Genomic DNA, 23,621 nt, shown 5'->3' with positions numbered 1-23,621 from the left:
TTTTTTTTCTTCACCAAAAAATCCCCCCTCTGTGAGAACAAAGTTTTCACACACCACATTCAAATACTCTAATTCCTTCAATATTCATTTTGAACTATTGGGAATTAATGGGACACCCTCTTCAAATGATTCTCAAATTATTTCGGTAATTTTATAATTATTTTTCCATTTATTCTGAAATTGTTTCTTTCTTTAATTCTTGAAATCATTTTTATTAATTATGAAATCATTTTTATTAATTATGAAATCATTTTTATTAATTATGAAATCATTTTTATTAATTATGAAATCATTCTTTAATCAATTGTGAAATTATTTCTTTTATCAATTATGAAATCATTTCTTTTATCAATTATGAAATCATTTCTTTTATCAATTATGAAATCATTTCTTTTATCAATTATGAAATCATTTCTTTTATCAATTATGAAATCATTTCTTTTATCAATTATGAAATCATTTCTTTTATCAATTATGAAATCATTTTTCATTAATTATGAATTCCATCAGTTGATAATAATTATCAAATCATTTTTATTCACTAGGGCATTTTTCAGAATTTCTGTAAATGTATGCTTTTTTGGATGTTGACTTTTCTCTCTTGAATTGTAGGAAAACAGAGGCCTTCAAAAATTGTTTAGGCCCTCATGCTTAGGGGTTGTTCTTAAGCCATGTGACCTCTGCGATCACACAGCAAAACAAAAAAGCTTTGTTGACGAAAAAAAACCCGTGGTCAGGGGGTGCCAAAAATAGGTCCAGAATGGTTAGAGATTTTTTTCTCGAGCTGCCACAGGCTATACTTATACTTATTGTGATATGGATTTACTAAACGCTGATGAATCTAGGAAATATCTGACATCAGGCTTTATCAAATTATTTTTTAATTTAATCATCGTTCAGTGTTCTTAGCTATTTTCTAAAAATTGTCTGCGTGCCATGCATTGAAGACCCTCCCCCCCGAACTAGATAAAAGATTTTTTACCTTAAAATTCTTTTTTTTTGAATCTAGATAAAACAAATAAACTTCTTCCCTCCTATATTTTTCATTCACTTTGATTTTCAGTCTGCTCCATTTTTTAGATGTGTAAAAAATCATGAATTCTTTTCAAGCAAAAATTATATTAGTATTTATTTTGTTGTTGGATTTCATATATTTCAATCTAATTTCTTATTTCACTCTGAAATTTCATTTTTATATTAGCTATGAAATTTGTTGTCAGGGCTGAAATAAATTTTTTAAAAGTAAAGCGGTCATGATTATGTGAGACTATACTAAATCACTCCGCATTTCAAAATAAGAAATTTTATAATTTATAAGAAACAAATCATTTGGTTACAAATGTTTCACTTTATACTTCCAATACATAATATGTATGACTGACAAGTGGAAATTCTACAGGTTACTGGTAAATAATTTTGATCGTAATGCATGATATTGCCTTTATCCCTGTTTGTTTGTGTGGCTGCAACACAGTTGAACGATAATGAATTGCTATGATTTCATTGATGTTAGCTTTAAAATTCAAGCTTTTTCGATTGCCATCTATATGTGTGTAAATTTTTTTTCTCCTTTCATTATTGCATTTAGACCCATTGTGTAGCTCATTAAAGAGCACTAACCACAATGAATTTATGTTCTTCAAATAAATGTTGAATGTACAGATGTGTATAGTATATATGCATACATTTTAAGAAGTGGATGTTTTTCTATTTGCTCTCTATGAATTTGTCAGGTTAAAGTAATCACAAAATAGGAGTTTTAGGCATGTTCAATCTAATTCAAATATAATTTTGTTTCAAGACTTTGTAAAAGGGGTGTTTAAAAGTACTTCAACTGTGTGTGTGTGTCACTGATTTTATTTGAAAATTAAATTAAAATAAATTCAAACTCGCCTTAACAAGGAATGCCTAGTTTCAAGTTAATTGAAAGTTTATTGAAACTAGTAATCATTATGCGTTGAGGGTTACAAGGTTGAGCCATTCACCTTTTTTGCATGATACAGTTGACTCTTGTTATAATGACCGTTTCATTACAATGACCGGAAGATAAGTCCTAAATGTTTTCACAGAACAACTATCATATATGTTTGACTTTCAATATAATGACTCTCCCAATATAACATCTGTTTTCGACAGGACAAAGGAGTTGTTATATCGAGCGTCGACTGTGGTAGTTTCATTAAATCTCATAGAATGGGATAATGAAACTACTACAGAGAAGATCCAGATTTCATGGATCCTCTTAGTTATTACATAAATTCACAACCTATGGTAAAAAAAATATTTAATGATAGCACATGGGAACCAAAATGATGAAAAGAATGTTAGCAGTAACCTAAAAAAAATGCAGAAACTTATTTGAAGAGGTTAGACCAACACCCCCCCCCCCCCCTCCCTATGTTGATTAAACCAATTGGATGTCTCCTGTTTTTTTAAGTGTTTTTTCACCGTTCTGTCACATAAGCTAATCCAAGATGGTTTTCATCATTCAGTAGTCATTTGTTGCAATGTTGATTTCCTAATCCATTTGCATATATTGATGATATATGTGCACTAATCAACTTACGTGTATATTACTCATCGACAGCATGCACCATTCTGACTGATTCAAGCCTTGGATACATTAAATTTTGCAAACTATTCATAACTCTGTCTGTTCCATTTGTGTTTTCCTATCTTTTAACATCTCATTATTAAATACTTTTTTCCAATGCAAGACTTTTTTATTTTCCTTCATTGTTTTAAATTCAACTGAATGTAATTTTAGTATGCTGCTCTCATGACTCTGAAATCCTATTTCATTAATTTCATTCAAATCTTTTCATTATTTTGGTTTCCTCGTCCTATAATAATAGGACCTTAAATACTTTTTTCCGGAGATTATATTTGAATAACCAATTATGGAATTTTAAAATTTTTGTGCTTAAAAAATGTGTTTTTTTTTTTGTTTTTTTTTTTGTATAAAACATGCAAAAAATTTAACAACTTGTTTAATTTTTTTGATGAGAAAGGATTGAAATATTATAGCATTGCCCATTGAAAATTATAACCTTAAATTAATAATAACATTACCTCCAAGATCATATGTATGATCTTTTTATAACATTCCATATTGGCTGAGGAAAAACCTTATGTAATTTGAATTGAAATTTTAAATTTTTAGTTTATAAGATATAATTTTTTCAGAACTTTAAGATAGGTAATCTTTTTATTGGGTTTTTTCTGAACTTTCACTTGACCTGACTTATTTGTTGAATTTTGCATTTACTGACCAGTAATGTTTGATGCATTGAAGCTTTTGGTTGAAATAAGAGGTTTTTACATGCATAATACATTTTTTCCAGATTATATTTATTTTTCGTACTCTTTTCATTCAATGTAGGTTGAAAAAAATGAAATCATTAACTCAGAAAATGTCACAGTTGATTGTTATACAAAAGAAGATTTTGCATGTAAAGACAAGCAAGAAATTTCTCATTTCACCATTGAAAGTCTTACCCCTTCTGATGAATCAAACTTAAACCAGACTTCTATACATCCTGATATTACCCATGTTACGCCATCATTTGAAGCAAAGACAGAGTATGCAGATTCAATAGCTTCAGCTCAATGTCTATCAAATGTAGAGCAAGTAGAGAACAAGCAACGTCCAGATAAAAAAATTTCATTCTCTTCTGCTGAAGAATCATCAAAATCAGTAGTTTCAAGAGCAAAAAAATCTTCATCTGCATCCGTAAAAAGTGCTGAAATAGCCCATGAAACAATCATATTCTCTGAAGATCATCCATGTAATATTCATTACCAGCAATATAAAGTTGATGGTTCTATTATGCCAAATATACCTCTTGCTCCATCACATGATATGCAAATAAAGCTTATATTATCAGAGGTTACAGCAACCACAAAAAAAGAAGCACCAGGTATCAAAAATGTAGATTTACCCATAAATACAAGTTCTAATTCAAGCGGAGGTGAAGACTCTCATCAAAGTGATCAAAGACAAGTCAAATCATCTAGTAGTGATCACCCTTTACATTTTCCACCTTCAACATCTAACCAGTCAGAAATTGGAAAAAAAAGTCATCTGAATGAATCACGCGTAACCCCTGTGCATGATTCTGTCAGATACGAAGAAGTAAATACCAAAGTGTATAAAAACCTATCCAAACAAGAAATACGAAGAGCAAAAACAAAAAAAATTGTGCCACAGAATTCTGATATCCATAGCAGTGAAAAAAGTTCTGCTGGAGTTATACCAGAATCTATTGGAATGAACAGAAGCTCTAAAAAAAATAGGAAAAAATCTGGAAAAAATAAGAAGCAGGTTTTGCATAAATTCTCACCAGTTTGTATGAAATCAGGGAAGCCAACCACATTGCAATCAGAGAAGTCACCCACATTGCAATCAGAGAAGCCAACCACATTGCAATCAGAGAAACCACCAACTACATTGCAAACAAAAGAGCCACCAACCACGTCGCAATCAGAGAAACCACCAGCTGCATTGCAATCAGAGAAACCACCAACTACATCCCAATCAGGGAAACCACCAACTACATTGAAGTCAGAGGAACCATCTACATTGCAATCAGAGAAACCACCAACTACATCCCAATCAGGGAAACCACCAACTACATTGAAGTCAGAGAAACCATCTACATTGCAATCAGAGAAACCATCTACATTGCAATCAGAGAAACCATCTACATTGCAATCAGAGAAACCATCTACATTGCAATCAGAGAAACCATCTACATTGCAATCAGAGAAACCTCCAACTACATCCCAATCAGGGAAACCACCAATTACATTGAAATCAGAGAAACAAATGAAATCGCAGTCAGAGACGCAATCAGAGAAACCAATGAAATCGCAATCAGAGAAACCAATGAAATCGCAATCAGAGAAACCAATGAAATCGCAATCAGAGAAACCAATGAAATCGCAATCAGAGAAACCAATGAAATCGCAATCAGAGAAACCAATGAAATCGCAATCAGAGAAACCATCTACATTGCAATCAGAGAAACCAACTGCATTGCAATCAGAGAAACCAACTACATTGCAATCAGAGAAGCCACCAGCTGCATTGCAATCAGAGAAACCACCAGCTGCATTGCAATCAGAGAAGCCAACCACATTGCAATCAGAGAAACCACCAACTACATCCCAATCAGGGAAACCACCAACTACATTGAAGTCAGAGGAACCATCTACATTGCAATCAGAGAAACCACCAACTACATCCCAATCAGGGAAACCACCAACTACATTGAAGTCAGAGAAACCATCTACATTGCAATCAGAGAAACCATCTACATTGCAATCAGAGAAACCATCTACATTGCAATCAGAGAAACCATCTACATTGCAATCAGAGAAACCATCTACATTGCAATCAGAGAAACCATCTACATTGCAATCAGAGAAACCTCCAACTACATCCCAATCAGGGAAACCACCAATTACATTGAAATCAGAGAAACAAATGAAATCGCAGTCAGAGACGCAATCAGAGAAACCAATGAAATCGCAATCAGAGAAACCAATGAAATCGCAATCAGAGAAACCAATGAAATCGCAATCAGAGAAACCATCTACATTGCAATCAGAGAAACCAACTGCATTGCAATCAGAGAAACCAACTACATTGCAATCAGAGAAACCACCAGCTGCATTGCAATCAGAGAAGCCAACCACATTGCAATCAGAGAAACCACCAACTACATCCCAATCAGGGAAACCACCAACTACATTGAAGTCAGAGGAACCATCTACATTGCAATCAGAGAAACCACCAACTACATCCCAATCAGGGAAACCACCAACTACATTGAAGTCAGAGAAACCATCTACATTGCAATCAGAGAAACCATCTACATTGCAATCAGAGAAACCATCTACATTGCAATCAGAGAAACCATCTACATTGCAATCAGAGAAACCATCTACATTGCAATCAGAGAAACCATCTACATTGCAATCAGAGAAACCATCTACATTGCAATCAGAGAAACCTCCAACTACATCCCAATCAGGGAAACCACCAATTACATTGAAATCAGAGAAACAAATGAAATCGCAGTCAGAGACGCAATCAGAGAAACCAATGAAATCGCAATCAGAGAAACCAATGAAATCGCAATCAGAGAAACCAATGAAATCGCAATCAGAGAAACCAATGAAATCGCAATCAGAGAAACCAATGAAATCGCAATCAGAGAAACCAATGAAATCGCAATCAGAGAAACCAATGAAATCACAATCAGAGAAACCAATGAAATCGCAATCAGAGAAACCATCTACATTGCAATCAGAGAAACCAACTGCATTGCAATCAGAGAAACCAACTACATCGCAATCAGAGAAATCACCTACATTGCAATCCCAGAAACAAGTTATAATACAGTCAGAAACCAAAGTTCCTAGTTCAGCTATTCATGAGAAATCTAGTCAACTTGCTGTGGTAAAAGTTGTATCAGAGGACAGTACATCAGAACAATGTGCTGTAGATATGCATAAGGAACAAGCTCAAGTAAGTATGCGTTTTCAATAAAACAGTCTACTTTTCAAGTGTGAAGCTCGTGATAGGATGTTGTGATAATATATAACAATAATATATAACTTTTTTATGTATTATATTTTGTATGTGCATAATATCCAAATATAGTATAGCTATAGAGTATTGATCATATTCGTTGAGATTAAACTAAATGAAGGTCTAGCAAATTAACTAATTTAGTAATGTACAGTATGCATCAGTTCATATGATTCATGAATTTTTATTTTCCACAGTCTTTTTAGTGGTAGACATTACAATACATATTAAAAAAGCTGAATTAAACAGAACCTGTCTAACGAGAACATAGAAAGGAAAATTATACCCACTTAACAAAAAATTTTCTAGAAACATTGTGTTTTGTGACCAATGGGCCTAGGATCACAAAAAATGTTACAGTACATTACTGAAAATTTTTGATGCAACCTCTGCTCTCAGTAATACAAGTTCTGCATCGTTTGATTTGGGTAAGCCATGCAGTAAAGAAGTAGCCAATGCAGTAAAGAAGTAACCATGCAATTGTACAAAATTTCTGTAACAAAATTTTTCGACAAGCAGGAGTGTTAGGTATGCCCATTTACTCTACTGCTCGAATATGAAAAAAGCATCAAGTGAAATTTCATCTGAGTAATGAATGCCATTTCAACCTTATGATGAAATAGTTTTGTATGATAGTCTTTGATTCACAAGGTCCTGGGTACAATTTGGCGTCTTTAGAAATTCAGAATCAATTCTCAATGATATCACTCAAAATAGTGACATCATCTCTGGTAGGTCCCGGAAACCCAGGTTGTTAAAAAAACCTGGCTCCTTAATGAGAATTAAACTTTTAAACTTAAATTTCTAAAATTTTGAGTATTCCATGTGTTACATCATATCAGTGACAAGATTGGAGTCCAAACAGTATGTCCCATCTGAATGCATGTTTAATTATAAGAAAAATAAAATAAAACACTTATTGGATATAAATTTAAGTAGTATAATGTTTATGTAAAATATATTTCAAAATAATATATAGAATCTAATTTTTTTTTCTATATGCGTCAGTTCATATTATTTATGTGAATTTTTTTCCACAGTTTTTAGTGGTAGACATTACAAGCTCTGCTTTAAAAATCCAGTGTTACATTTCTTCATTATCCCAAACCAAACAGAGGCTCAACGTTATCCTTGCCATGTCGTCATTACCTCTTTTGCCCAAAGCTGAATTAAAAGAGTCATTTTCATCAGAATTGAAGGTAATTATCATTTCGTTAGAGTCCATGATTTTGAAACAAGAATTGCCATTTGTGAATAAATTCATCTGCCATTGCTTTTCCTTAAAATTTGTTGCTCAAAATTATTTATAAATGTCTATCTTTTACATTATAATGTGAATGATATGATACATATGAGACAAAAATTTTTATTTTCTAGAGTTACAGAGAAGAGTTGGAAACAGCCCAAAATTTAATTTTTGAAGCCAAAAACTTCTTTTCTGCCATTCCCAAACATTTGGAGAGTTCTAATGTTAAGAAACTGGTAAAAAACTTAGAAACTATGCTATTGATGCACGATTCTGCCAAAAGTCACTTGGAGCAGCCATTGACATCATTGGTATGAATCACTCAGAGCTTCTCTTTTCCTTTATGTAGTTCAGTGTTTTTATATGCAGTTCTTTTCTCTTTATTGTGAAGATACCATATAGGGAGTTCAATGAAATATATCAATAGTGTATGTTAAATGGCTGTTTTGCAATTGTGTGGGCATTGTGCTGGACTCTCAGTGTGAGGATCCGGGTCCGAACCCCAGTATAGGTCAGTTATGTAAGATGTACCAATTCATTAGAAGTTCTGCAGAGGAATATGGACCAGGTGCATATGTGGTTTAGTAGTAGTAGTAGTATAAGTCAGATGAAATTGGTTTTCCAACTTCGAGGTGCAAATAAGAGTCGATCTCCTGTTTGAAAAAGTCTCTCCCCAGAGAGTTGGCAGTCCACAATACTTACATGACATTAAAATTCAGGCATTTGCCATTTTCACTTCAAAATATGAAAGACAGAGGGTTGTGCCAGAGAGTATATAGTCACCTTTATGGGCGTATCACTGGCTTAAAAAGTAGCGTACTGGCACTTAAATTGAAGCAGTGACTTATCCATAGATAGCGTATATCTGACTCCACAATAATTATTTTAAATTCCAGAGAGAACGGCTAAATATAAAAAGTTTATTAATGTGAAGAAACATATGGTACGTTACACATATAAAAAGAAACAAGAATACAGGGACACATAGAAAATAACATCTTGACTTTGCAAGAAATGAAAGTCTTCTCTTTTAACAACGAAAGAGAGGTAAAGAAAAGGTGTGCTCACGAAAATGATGTGTTGACAGATTTATGATATTGGAGCGTCAACATGACGTACTTTTGCCAATAGCACCGCCACAAGTATAACACAATATATATACATAACTACTAGGACAACATAAATACCTTAAAGGAAGGTTTTACAACTGTTAACACACTGTGGTGGGGCACATTTGATGTTTTAATGATGGCACTTTTGCCAATAGCACCGCCACAAGTATAACACAATATATACATAACTACTAGGACAACATAAATACCTTAAAGGAAGGTTTTACAACTGTTAACACACTGTGGTGGGGCACATTTGATGTTTTAATGAGGCCTGCAAGCCACTAAGCTATACCACACACATGTTATCAAAGAGCTTCGCAGGCCATGTATTGAAGAACCCCCTACCTTATAACCTTGCCCGTACCAATTTGTTAGAAATTCCTCAGAGGAATGTTTACAAGGTATATGTATGGTTAAGTTGTAGTAGTACATGCTAATGCTAGGCCATCTAAATGTTTCTGTTATCTCCAAATTAAATTGGCTTTGACTTTTATGCCTCAATCATAGTTTCTTTCCTTGCTTTTTGACATTTTTAAGTGTATTTCTGTATTGTTTTGTGGTATGTATCATGTCAAATTTCATATTAACATCTTTTGTTTCTTCCTTTTTAGGATTTCAACTGTAATTTATCTGATGAAGACTATAACAGCTTTTTCATGTTACTCAAAGCATTTGCTATGCCTTCTAAGCAAAGTATCCTCAATTATCCAAATTTACCTGCAATGCAAACATTCAATAGTTTTTTAGCTGTAGCTGTTAAAGCCTTTGGAGACATTATGGAACAAAGATGTTCAGTGTGGAAATCCATATTCTGTGATCAACAGTGTGAGGTAAGTTAAAATAATATTTGCTGCTCAACATATATTAGAAATGTAATTTAAAATTAATATGTAATACGCATCAGGGTACACAATTTGAATCACTTGAGTGGTCCATTTTAATGCAATTTGAGGAAAAAGTTAGTTTCACAAAAGGAGGATACTTTTGGAACAGAAAAAAAATTAGTTCAAATTTTTGTCGATAGAAGCCACTGCATAAAAGTCCAACAAGAGTGATTGTACCTGAACTTGTTTTCAATTTCTTCTGTGTTTGAAACATTTCTAAAACTTAAGGTAGCAATTTGTGTCTGAAGTAAACAACTTCACCAATAGTGCTTTATCCACTAATGTCAACATCACAATGGAAACCTAATATAAGCGCCAGTAACAGAAAAACTCGGAAATGAGATGTTGATCATACACCTTGCATTTTACAGGACTCTGATTTACATATTTTCAGTTATTTGTTTCTGTGCAGTGCTCTCTACAGATCAAAACTGAACTAAATTTTTTTCTGTACCAAGAAATCCCCCCCCCCCCCCGTGGGAAAATTAATGAGATTAACTTTTCCTCAAATGGCATTCAAATAAACCATTTCCTTCAATTTTTATAAATTTTCAACTGCAGTTGAATCCCATTATAATGACCTCAGAGGGACTGAAGAAATCCCTTTGTTATAAAGGATTTTCCAATTTTATGAATTTTAACAAATAATAAATAATAAAATTTTAAAAATAATTTAATTTTTCTGTTACAAAAATTTTGTTGCAGGGGAGTCAGAGATGTCATTGATGCACTATAGCGCTTCTAATACCAGGAATTTAGGAAAAGGATGCATAAAAATTTGGTTCACGCTTTGCATCCACTGTGGGATGCATTCTTTTCTCATTCCAAGAAGAAAAAAGTAGAGAGAAAAAACTCCCCAAAATTTTCCCTTTTTTTCTTTCTTCTTTCCACAGTCTATCACAATCGTGCGACCTTGAAAAAGTGGTTTTACTACTATGCATACTGTACTCATGGCCGTAACTAGGCAAGTGCAACAAGTGCACCTGCACAGGCAATACCTTCTAGAGAAGGTATTGCTTGTGCTCTAGAAGGTATTGTACCTGCTCTAGAAGGTATTAGCACAGGGCCTAAATTCAAATTCTTGCACAGGGCACAGGAATGGCTAGCTACGGCCTTACTGTACTGTATTGTATTGATATACACGTGGGTTGTTGAAGATATTTAGTTGCTTCCTTTAATGAAAGGACCGTGAACAGAATTTTAAAATTTCTGAGTTTTTATTCCCCTACGGATTTCTCCCTTCCGATTACATGCTGAAAATTACGGTACTTTCACGGCTATCTGCCGGCACTCAAAGACAGCATCTATACGACATAAATTTGCCTTGTTCCTACAAGATTGCAGATGTGCAATTTTTGAAAAATCTTAAAGGATTTGGAACGCCTGTTCAAAGTGTAAAACATTTTCTGAGATCGTTAAAAAAAAAAATCTGTAAAAACTCTACTTTGAATATTCAGTTTTGTCATCTAGCTGCTATGCGGTAGTCACCATTTCACTTCATGAAAATCACTGCTGTGTACACAGAATCGGCTTTTGGAGGGGCACAAGGATTTCTTCAACAGAAATTATGGGTTACTAATGCTCAAAAGAATTTTAAATTAACATAGTATATGTGTGGCGCTACTTGTTTTGTACAATTTTTATATTTTTATTATATTTTTTATGCCACTCACTAGCTAGGCATTATCTAGTGTGTTCTTGTATTGGAGTTCAGTCTGGCTCCAACTGTCGACCGAACATGTCGTAAAAATCTCTCTCTCTCTCTTCTATTAAATAACTAAAAAAAGAAAGGAGTCATGTCTGTATGTTTCCGAAATAACAACCAGACACATCCACCAGCACTAGCGTCACTACAGAATTGGTGACCCATGTAAAGCAGATGTTTGACAGCCACGGACGCGCAGACGAAACTACTCTTTCTCGCCTCGTCGTAATATGTGACTTGCTGCATTTTTCCCCCTGTGTGTGGTGCATTTGCTGACTGATTGAGGGGGCATCTCCTCAATTCTCTTCCTGGATTGTGCTGAACTTTTTTTGGATATGCCGAACGCTACCGAAGAAACAGGTATGTCTTCTGAATTAGAACTTTCGCGTGTTTCTTTTCTCGCGCCTTCGATTTGGAAATCTAATGTCGATCTTTGGTTCCTTCAGATTGAATCGAACTTTAAAATAGCCGGAATTACTGATCCTAAAACGCAATTTCACTGTGTTCACAGCTCTAGATGTCGAAGTGTTGTCATATGTTAGTGATTTGATCAGATCTTCTGTTACAGACGATTCTTACAACCAGTTAAAAACACGCATTTGTCAACAGTTTTCACTGTCTGAAACTTCCCGCTTACGAGTTCTACTCCAAGAGCTCACTCTTGGGGATAAGCGACCTTCTCAGTTGTTGCATGAGATGCATACATTAGCTGACAAGAAAATTTCAGATGAAGTGCTTAAAACCCTTTGGTTACAACGTTTGCCTATCCATACACAGCAGATACTTTCTGTTAGTAAGGATACATTGCCGGATTTAGCAGAAATGGCAGATAAAATTACCGAAGTCACTGAGCACACACCGACTATTTCTGAGGTCAGTCGTAACGAAACCATCAGCTTACAATCACTTCAAAGTCAAATTTCGACTCTGACCGTTGCTGTTGGCCGCTTATCCCGCTATAGAGAGAAAAATTTTAGCAAGAAGGGAAGAGCTAGTTCAAATTCTCGGTCTAAAGAGAGGTCTAGTGGTGATGGTACACCCAAACGTAAACCTTATTGTTGGTACCATTTCAAATTCGGTCGAAAAGCATCAAAATGCATTAAACCCTGTGATTGGTCAGAAAACTAACTGGCCCATCTGTTTTGGCGACAGCAGGTGATGGCCGGCGTTTAGTTCGCCTTTTTGTTCATGATCGAAAATCCGGTACTGGTTTTTTAGTGGACACATGCGCTAGCATTTTGGTTTTCCCACGAGATATACAAGTACATAAAGCAGCAGATACAAACTTTTCGCTATACGCAGCTAACAATACTAAAATTTCTGCGTATTGTTGCAAATCTTTATCAGTGGATTTACGCAGACTGTTTAGATGGTCCTTCGTTATAGCTGATGTTAATCGCCCGATATTACTTGCTGATTTCTTAGAACATTGTGGTCTATTAGTTGACGTAAAAAAGTCTTGTTTGATTGACAGTTTGACTTCACTTTCAATCAAATGTTGCAATGCCTGTTGCACTACATTAGGCTTAAAGACCATTAGTGGAGATTCGCCCTACTTGAAAATTTTATCTAAATTTCCTAATCTAACGAATCCTTCTATGCTTGGGGCTACTTCTAAAAAACACTGCGTTACACATTGCATTGTTACTAAAGGTTCTCCTGTCTTTACCAAAGCCCGCAGACTTTCTCCAGAGAAACTTGCTATTGCAAAGCGTGAAGTTCAAACGCTAATGGATCAGGGCATACTGAGACCTTCAAAAAGTCCATTGGCAAGCCCGATACACATTGTTCCTAAAGGTAATGGAGAATACCGTTTATGTGGGGATTACAGAAAACTTAATTCTATAACGTGTCCTGACAGATATCCTATACCATGTTCATGATTTCAGTTACGGTCTGCAGGGAAAAAACATTTTTTTCTAAATTGGACTTGGTTAAGGCGTATCATCAGATACCTTTAGATCCTGAGTCTGTTGAAAAAACTGCCATTATTACCCCATTCTGACTTTATGAGTACTTATATATGTGTTTTGGATTGTCTAATGCGGCACAATCATTTCAACGGTTCATAGATATTGTCTTAAGAGATTTGAACTGTTATGCATATTTAGATGACTAGATTATATGTACTAGTTGCATCAACAACAGAAGAAGAACATCTTAAGGATCTAGAATTAGTTTTTGAACGTTTAAATAGTTTTGGTATCATTCTTAATCCTGATAAATGCATATTTGGGAAATCTGAGATAGAGTTCTTAGGATTTTTGGTTAACAGCAACGGCATTTCTCCTTTGCCAGAAAAAGTTGACATTCTTCGTAATTATCCGCAACCAAAAACGGTTGATGAACTTCGAAGATTTCTAGCAATTCTCAACTTTTACCACCGTTTCTTAAAAAAACGCAGCATCTGACCAGGCTTCCTTACACGATTTGTGCAAAGGAAAAAAGAAAAAAGAAAAATCTCCCATCGCTTGGTCGGGGGAAACTATTGCTGCTTTCGAAACGTGTAAACATGCTATTACCAACGCTACGCTTTTGGCTCATCCTAAACACGATGCTCATCTTTCGTTGACAGTCGACGCATCGGATTTCGCTCTAGGAGCTGTTTTACAACAAACTTCTGATGGTGTCGTCGAACAACTCTCATTTTTTTCTCGAAAGTTAACGACAACTGAAAAGAACTATAGTACTTACGATCGCGAGTTGCTTGCTGTTTATAGTTCTATTAAACATTTCAGGCACATGTTAGAAGGCAGACCATTCACGATCTACAGTGATCATAGGCCTCTAATTTATTCTTTTCACAAAGTCAATGATAACAGCTCTCCCAGACAACGTCGTCACTTAGAATATATATCTCTATTTTCTACGGACATTCGTTACATTCAGGGTGAGCGAAATGTTGTAGTGGATGCTTTTTCCATGCCATGCGATGGACAAGGGCGTGCATCGAGTGTCAACGCTCAAAAGTGCATCGCCACACTCGATCTTCCATCGGTGCATACCCTTTGCCTCAATGCGGATTCTCGCACATTAACATCGATATTGTTGGTCCTCTTCCTCCTTCTCGGGGTTTCACCTACTGCCTTACCTGTGTGGATCGATACACCAGGTGGGTAGAGGCTTTCCCGATGGAAAACCAAAAAGCAGAAACTGTCGTTGAGACATTCTACTCTGGCTGGATCAGCAGATTCGGAGTTCCGGAATCGGTTACCACCGATCAAGGGAGACAATTCGAAAGTGATTTGTTTCGCGCATTCGTTCGTTTTCTTGGAACTCAGAAAACACGCACGACAGCGTATCATCCGGCCTCCAATGGCATCGTTGAAAGGTTCCACGCAGGGGCGTAGCCAGAAATTTCGTTCGGGGGGGGACCAAAGTGACAGAACAATGGATTTTGGCCATCTTTTTCCCTTTTTTCGGTCATTTTCTCACATTTCGGGGGGGGGACCAGACCCCCAAGTCCCCCCCCCCTGGCTACGCCCTTGGTTCCACTGGCAGTTCAAGGGTGCCATACGCTGCCATGCCACGGAACGTTGGACTGAAGTATTACCTACCATACTTCTGTCCATCTGAGCCAGCATCAAACCGGACATCAACACTTCTGCTGCTGAGATGGTTTACGGATCACCATTGCGCCTACCTGGCATAGGACTCACAACGTTTTCGTTCATAAAGAACTTGCTGTTTCTTCCCATGTGTTTGTGCGGCTTGACACCGTACGAAAGCCCCTTCAACAACCATATTTGGGGCCATATGAAGTGATTGGACGATCTCCAAAAGTATATACAGTGAACATGAAAGGCAAACTAACGAAAATCTCAATAGACAGATTGAAACCAGCATTTTTGCTTGATTGCACTTTTAATGAGCAATCACCGTTCACTAAACTGAAACAGCCTTATGTAACTCGATCAGGGTGTACGGTTCGTATAAGAATTCCTTGATATTATTCTTATTTGCATATTTTTTGAAATTAATAATATTATTGTTTTTTTGCAACATTTTTTGAGAATTATATCCAATATTTTAATTTTCTACAAAAATATTTTTCATTTTCTTCGGGCGGGCCCCCTCCCCACTCCCGGATTTTCGGGTTTGGAACCCGCGATTGCGCAGTGGTAATCGGCTAAAAATATGATTTTCTAAGGTTTCCAATTTTGAGTTGGATATTCCTTTGAAAAAAGCTCTGGTCGCCACGAAAATCACACAGACATGCAACACAAATATGTATATATTAAATTTCAATTCATGTATTACCAATTTACAATTTGGAGGATAGGTGCGGGGCCGCAACTAGGGGGGGGAGAGAGCAGGCAAGTCTAGGGCACCCCCCCCCCCAGGCTCTGGACTAGAGAGGATGCCGAATTCACCGTTTATAACTGCTTCTACATTACATGGGGTGACGAAATGTGTGCTTGCCCCATTTGAAAAAGTATCTAGTTGCAGCCGTAGATAGATGGACTACTGAACACAAAACACATTGAATGCTGGACACACACAAACACACTTGAGTTTCACCAACATAAATCTGACCTAACTCTCATATTCAGGTGTGAAAATATGTAGCAGTTAAATGATGACAGATCAGAGTGGTGGACCATCAGGAAGGAAAAATAAAATCATTCTACCAGGAAATCGCTTTTCAAGGATTTATATGAATAGGGAAGCAGGAGATAAGTGTCTGAGAGAGAATCTCATTTACTTTAAATTTAACCAGAAGATATTATTGAAAGAGCTGAAATTTTCTTTTAAAGAAATGGAAAATCAATCAGAAGAGAATTAATAAATCAATCAATTAGTAAATATATGAATGTGTGTCTCTAACTTTAATTACAGTGGATCCTGCTTACAACGTTTTTCAAAAAACTGTCATAAAAAACATTGTAAGCACTCGAAAACACTTTAAACAGGATATCTTAATGAGAATTACTTGGATTTGGGACGACTAAAATAAGTAGCACCAAGTGGAAAAACGTTCTAAATGGGAACGTTATAAGAGGGATCGACTGTATATTTCTTTTAGATTTATTACATGTGCAAAATTCCACATGTTCAATTCTCAGAGACTTTTCCTATTAGTGGACAATGAAAGTAAATGAACCTTTGGATAAAACATGTTTTTAGAAATGAATTATTTGATTCACAGAGATACTTCCTCATCCTTCCCAGAACATGGCCCACCGCTCTGTCTCAACAAAGAGATATAAGCAGGTGATCAAAGACCTGGGGGCATGCTGGAAAAAATTCATAGAGATGCCAGTGAATTATGGGGGGGGGGGACCATCTTTTTTTTCGAGATGAACCCACTTTCACTCAAAAGGGACCTTGATTTTTTGAATACCCTGGGACCCAAGTAAATTAGAGTACTGCGGCATCTCTGGGAATTATTTTCTAAGAAAAAAAATTACTTATTTATGTTGTAAATAATAAAAAGAATGAAGTTAAATTTCAAAAATAGCTGAAAGCAACTCAAATCAAGTAAAGTAAGCATTAAATTTTTTTGGATAAGATTTCCTTAACATATTTGTAGCAAATATTTTTTCTTGTTCAAGTCTTGTAGAAGCCAAGAAAACACCTAATTCCTCAGAAGTATACGTGGTCTCAAATGAGTGCAATGCTTGAAAGATTTCACATTCAAAAGCACATGTAAATTCCAAAGTCTTTTCTCATATGAGTGGGTTGGCGACTGACGCATTTCAGAAATGAATGTCCTTAAACCAGGGTTGTTTGGTTTAAACCAACTGGTTTTTTTCAAAAAATCAGATAAAAGTGGCCTAAATATCATTTTTTTCCTTGAAAAATATCATATTTGTTCATTATTAGCCAAAATGTTTCATTTTTACCACATTTCATATCCTTGGGGTACATTCTGACTGTATATCTTTAAATGACATAAGATTTTATAAGTGGTTTTTTTCAAAAAGTCTCATAAAAGTGGCCAGAATATATATTTTTTTTTCATATGAAGTATCTTAGTCATTTAAAGTTATATATAAAAGCCAAAATTTCTCATTCTTACAACATTTTCTAACCTTTGGCTACATTCTGATGCTCTATCTTTAGCAAATTCATGAATAAGGATTGCATCACACATCTAAATGTAGTGGTGTATTATCTCATGGGGTTTCTTTTTCCGTTCACAAAGAAGCAGCAACAGTAGTGACACCATCATGCTAGGGGCAAGTGGTCCTATAATCCAATAAAGACACCAGCTGTCCTTGAAGGACAAAGACTAGTGTACTAATTGTTACATTACCTCACATACATTTTCATTCCCATAAGAAGTAGCACATCTCCTACCGTATATCTCCCAGTCTTAATATATTCAATAGTTGTTTTTTTTATAATTTCACACACACACTGTTAAGCCCAGTTAATCAAGGTTCTACTGTATAGTAGTAACAGATTTATAAAAAATAATCAGCTATATACAGGGTGATTATAATTTAAGTTTTGATTCCAAAACTATACAATAAGTACTGATCGGAATGACCTGAAAATTTGCATGGATACTCCTGAAGCAATGGACGTTTCTTTCGCAAAAGAAAAAAGTGCAAAATGTGCAAGTAGATGATGCTGTACTTGGCCAGCAGTATAATCTATTTTGTACAACCACATCATTTCGGCACTTCCACAGCATCAGTGTGTGAATAGAACTTCTATCAAGATGCACATTGCAATACCAGCAAAGCAGCTGCTGAAGACCCATTTTGATAGGATGCACCTTAACCGTTGCAACTTCTGGTTGTGGGGGTACCTCAAAATGTTATAAACAGTGGTCAGATTGCAAACTTTGGTGAATTGCAATCTCCAGCACATTCCCTATATGTTAGAAGTTCCTCATTCCTCAGGAATATGAACGGGGGAAAGGGGGCGCGTTTGGTTTAATAAAGCTGAATTGCAAGCACATCCACATTATGACCATGGCATACTCTGATTCTGCTGTTGAACAAGAATTTTTATGCTTTCAACCTCATAGCCAGAACATGCTGTGAACAACATATTTAACATTTTTTGAGTAAGTTGTAGTTATTTGTTCAATTACTTCATTTTTTTTGTGATGTTTCCGTGAATTATGGACTCGTGCAATGCTATAATTAAGTTATAATTTTGCCATGACTGGCTATCGTTTCCATTCTGCGAGCAAATTTCCCACATGTTGGATGATGTCATTAATTTTACATTTTTAAGTATTTTTTCCCCTTTATCAAATAAAATTGAATTTTTTCAGGAATATTCATGTCAATTTTCAAGTCATTCTGACAATCTCTCTTTTCTTACAGTGTTTTGAAATCAGAACCTTAGTTATAATCACCCTGTATATCGTAAATCATCGTTAATTAATCTGCATTATTTATGCTTCATTAAACGCATTATATTCACTTAATTTTTATTACTTTTTGCAAAATAGCTTCGTAATTAAGTATACTGAAAGTAACTGGAGAAAAACCTTTGTATATTATATGATTAATAATAACATTAAAAGAATTTTCAAACACACAGTAATCCATTGAGTTAAGCAAAAAATAATTAAATGGCAAAAGTTGGTTTTTGTTAAAATTTAATAAATATTTATTGATTAATTAGCATGGGAATAGTGTTAATTACATTAATAAACATTTTATTTTTGTTAATTATTGGAAGTTTGAATTGTTTTTCAGAAATTTCATTGTTTTTAATGTTAATACTATTTAAAACAAAAAAAACCAGTTTAAACCAAAAAAACCCAGTTTTTCAGCAAAACATTCAGAAATGTTTTTTCCTTTTTCATGCACTATATTGGTTCAAATTTCTCTTCACGAGCTATGGAAGAGAGCAACCCTTCTTCCCCAACAGGTTCAGCAAGAAAATTATCTAAAACTGAGTTTACAGGATCATTTTTAGAATGTTCTGTGTTCTTTTGTTAATTTTCAGAAACTTGTTTTTGAATTCGTTATAACAGATTTTTCATTTCATGATAGCAGAATTTCCAATACATTGTTACTATTTAAACTTCTTTAAGAATTAGAAAAGTTTCCATTATTAAGAGTTTTACTATAACAACATTATATATAAAACAGGAGTTAACTATTTGTGAATTTATGGGACACTCTTTATAATTCTAAATAAAAAATAATCTAGTATAGTATACGCACATTATTGTAATAGGTGAAGGCCCTAAATTCCTCAATCAAAACAAATTTGGAAGTTCTGGTAAGCATGAAACTGACTAATCGCCTCTGCTACTGCAAGGGGTTATAGCTGCACATAGTTTTTCTATTTTTATAAAAAAAATTAAAAGTACATATGGAAATCAAATAAGATATGTAATAATAAGTATAGCCAAAATTACATTAAGTACTTTCAATGTATTACACTTCAACGCTCGGTTCTCCCAAATTTGTTTCTGAGCATGTGAAATCTGTCTTAAACGAACATTGTACAAAATGGAAACCTATCTTAGATGGAATCAAAAGGCAATCTCATCTATGATTAGTGCTTTATTTTGCATCTTTATAAAATGGAAACTTGTCTAGAACAGAATGTTATGTGATCTCTTGATCATTTGATCATTTTTGTCGCACCACTGTCATTTTCTGCACACGAGGGCTAATTAGACCGGGACGTACAATTTATTGCCGATTCCGAATGGCAGGCTTGTTTTTTATACTCGTCAAGAGGTTGGTTCACTAACTCCTCGATGGGGGACTCTCTCTGGTAGCAATTTTTTGCTGCGGCCAAGTCGCTGTTTTTTGTTGTATGTGATCTCTTGAAGTTCTGTTACAAGTATGTATCTGATAAAAACATTAAACAAAAAATCCCTTTTTTGAGAGCACTTTCATTTAAAATTTCAAACAATTTATTTATTCTTTTGTGTGCTGATTATAGTTTGAATTTCTTTTATTTACAGTTGAAATTATCACCCTTCATCCAAGCTACATCCGTGTCTGAAAAACAAGTGTGCTTGAAGAATAGCTTTGCAGAATTATGTTCTCTATCTAAAGATTTGTATGATTTAGTCAATGACTCAAAAAAATCTTTGTTCACAGCAACTTTGGTTGACAGTGATGAAACAAAGAAATTATTCCACATTGCCAAAATTTACGTTCTTTGCTTGGATGGTTTGCAAACGCAGATTTGCATTTTTCAGCGAAGCATCAATGAAGAAGGCATGAAAAAAAATTGTGAGGTAAAGATTTGCATGGAAAAATGTACTAATATATCAATGCTAACCAGGGTTGTAATTTTAGCCAGTCAAAATTGTTTTTAACCAGCCAAAAGTGGGTTTAACTAACTAAAAGTAGTCAAAACTATTGAAATGGTTTTAAACTGATATAGTAATAGTTTTAATTGTTTTTCACATTAAATTTTAAATTAAGATTGATTTTTACTTTTAACAAGCATCAGAATATGTTTTTAATAAACAGGGTTGCGTATACTTTGACCAAATGTGGTTCTAACCATGCAGAAAACCTATTTCAACCATCCTGGTTGATATCAGTTTTGACCATTTTGAGTGGTTTACTACTAGAGACTACTTCAAATGTATGAAATAAACTGCAACCAATGAGTATTTTTTTATAGAGCTGCCACCTTTCTTATAGAGCTGCCATAGTATCGTGACACCCTATTCTCACAGCAGGCAATGCCGCAACTAGTACAGGGCAAGGAGGGGGCTCAGTGTTCCAGGCATTGGACCAGAAAGGACACTGAGCTTATTGTTTTTCCGTTCGGGGTGGGGGGGGGGGGGTTCTCCTGTTTTCAGTATTCATCTGCAATCTTACTCCTTAACTGAGAGGGTGTATAGCAGTCAAAATGACGACCAGAAGCTTTTATTGTGACATTTTAGGAAATCCTAAAGAGTTGGATTCTCGGGTCTTGCTCACCTATGGCGATGTTATGCTTTGTTATTTGCTGACTCAACGCAATATGAAGGCACAACAATCAAGTAAAGATCCAGTTATTGCAGACATTCTTGAAATTATCGTGCCAAAGATAGAAAATATTTGGAAAACTGCTTCAATTCCTACGGTTTTTTACCAACGGATATGCAAAATTTTCAAAGACTTTTATTAAAAATACAAGAATCTTCAGAAAAATATGAGAGCAAGGAAAGATTCTCAAATTTTCAAGTTGAACTTGGAATCTTTTCAGTGCGAAGCACGGAAATTGTTCGGCATTGCAGCATACAAATGTGATTTTGAAGACAGTGTGACAAGTTGAAAAAGATCCAAAATTTAGAGCGAGGTTTCTTGCAAGTTAAAAGAAGTACACGCAAGATGGCAAGTGGTCGAATAATGTCCTGACAACGAAGAAATTGAAAAACAATGAACAAAGGAAAATGAAAATGATATCCCATTTGAAGTCATCTCAAGAAGAAACGGCGGAAACTAGTTCATCAACCACTGAAAACTCATCTATATCCAAGGATTCTGAGGAAAGTGATCTATATGAGCCAAAACAGTTTGTCGTTGAAGTTAGCATTTCCATCTACCAGTACCTGAAGATGATCCATCAATCTATGCTGAAGCAAGTACTTCATTTGCTTTTGAAGTTCTACCATCATCCTCACAGATGAGAACTAAATTACCAAATGTTGCTCTTGCTTGTGATAGAACTGGTGTGTCTGATCGATCAGCTGAAATTATTGCGAATGCTGTGACCGGATGAAAATAAGGCGTGGAACAGCATCACAGAGAGTTCTTTTGCAAGATGGAATTCCTAGAACAAAATATACGAGGAATATATTTTGATGGTCAAAAAGACAAAACCTTAGCTAATGTCAACGAAGGTGCTTCTTTCCATAGAATTACCATATCTGAAGAACATATAATTCACATAATTCGGGAACCCAGGAAAATTTATCTTGGTCACATAACTCTAAGAAGCAGTAGAGCAAAGGGATATAAAGTCATCAATCCTAGACTTTTTGAAGCAAGATTTCAATACGAAAGAATTTATGGCAATCGGATGCGACGGAACTGTTGCCAATACTGGTTATAAAAAAGGTGTTATCAGATTAATAGAGAAAGAAATAGGCCATCCCTTGCAATGGCTTATTTGTCTTTTTCACTTCAATGAGTTACCTCAAAGGCATCTTGTGAAGCATCTAGGTGAATGTTCCATCAGTCCACGCGGGCTTCAAGGTGATATCGGAAAAAGTTTGGAAAATTGTGAAAGATTACCTATTGTGAAATTTAAACCAATCTCTAATAACCTTTCGATAATGGACAGTGACAACAGTGATTTAAGTGCAGATCAGATATATCTTGCGGAAATAGTACGGGCAAAAAACTAAGAATCAAGAGAATTCTAAAAATTAGAAATGAAGGATTATCAAAGGCAGAAAAATGCATACATTCCATGTTCCGAAAATAAACTTTTCTGCTAAGCACTATTTGGAACTAATTGCATGTGATCAAGTGCGAGTGACTGAACCACCTATTATAAAAAAAATCAGGAACTGGACCCACAAAAATTATCTGAACCAGCTTTTCCATCTATTTCGAATTTTCCATGTCACACGCAATCAGTTGAACGGTGAGTATGACTTGTAACTGAAGAATTTCTTGCTGTATCAACAACCGAAAGTCGTGAAGACTTCATTCAAGTCAGAGTAAAATCAAGGAGTACTCTTCCATCGTTTGAAAAAAAGTTGACTATTTTACAAAAAAGTGAAATGTAATAACAGTGTGATAACAGACGAAGCAATAGAGGCATCCTCCTGACACCTATATCGTCAAACTATGTTTTTGTTGCTTTTATAATTTGGAACATGGTTATAGTTTTATCCCCACCCCACCCCCAAAAAAGGATTTATTATATATATATATATATATATATATAAGGTTTACAAAGACTTTTATAATGTGCACTTAGAAAAGTCTTTTTCCTCGACCTTTAGGGTCCGTGAGGAACCTCAAGATATTAAAATATTTTCCTGGATTTTGGTATAACGTCTTAAAACCTTGAAAGGCATCTTTTGAATAAGGCAACATCGATTTCCAAAAAAAGGGGAAAAACACCCTTTTTCATTCCACCCTAATATACACGTCTGAAACGCACTGCTAGGGAACCATGGCAACCAAAG

General features: G+C 35.1%; 1 protein-coding gene across 3 annotated transcripts in view; it reads left to right on the top strand.

Annotated features, from left to right (window-relative positions):
• The window catches only part of Msp300 (Muscle-specific protein 300 kDa), a 326,596-nt gene that overhangs the window by 239,895 nt on the left and 63,080 nt on the right, over nucleotides 1-23,621 (top strand). For all 3 annotated transcript variants that reach the window (XM_089245642.1, XM_089245623.1, XM_089245633.1), the window contains 5 exons: nucleotides 3,383-6,535; nucleotides 7,639-7,797; nucleotides 7,976-8,155; nucleotides 9,571-9,789; nucleotides 20,442-20,720. In XM_089245642.1, the coding sequence (XP_089101768.1) occupies nucleotides 3,383-6,535; nucleotides 7,639-7,797; nucleotides 7,976-8,155; nucleotides 9,571-9,789; nucleotides 20,442-20,720 (3,990 nt within the window). The remainder of the gene's footprint in view (nucleotides 1-3,382; nucleotides 6,536-7,638; nucleotides 7,798-7,975; nucleotides 8,156-9,570; nucleotides 9,790-20,441; nucleotides 20,721-23,621) is intronic.

The sequence above is a fragment of the Pholcus phalangioides genome, unplaced genomic scaffold (assembly GCF_987345545.1).
Source record: "Pholcus phalangioides strain wild (caught in Gottingen) unplaced genomic scaffold, Ppha-v1.0 ptg000003l_1, whole genome shotgun sequence".
Lineage (NCBI taxonomy): Eukaryota > Metazoa > Arthropoda > Arachnida > Araneae > Pholcidae > Pholcus > Pholcus phalangioides.
The sequence above is the reverse complement of the archived record's forward strand: the minus strand, read 5'-3'. Positions and strand labels throughout refer to the sequence as shown.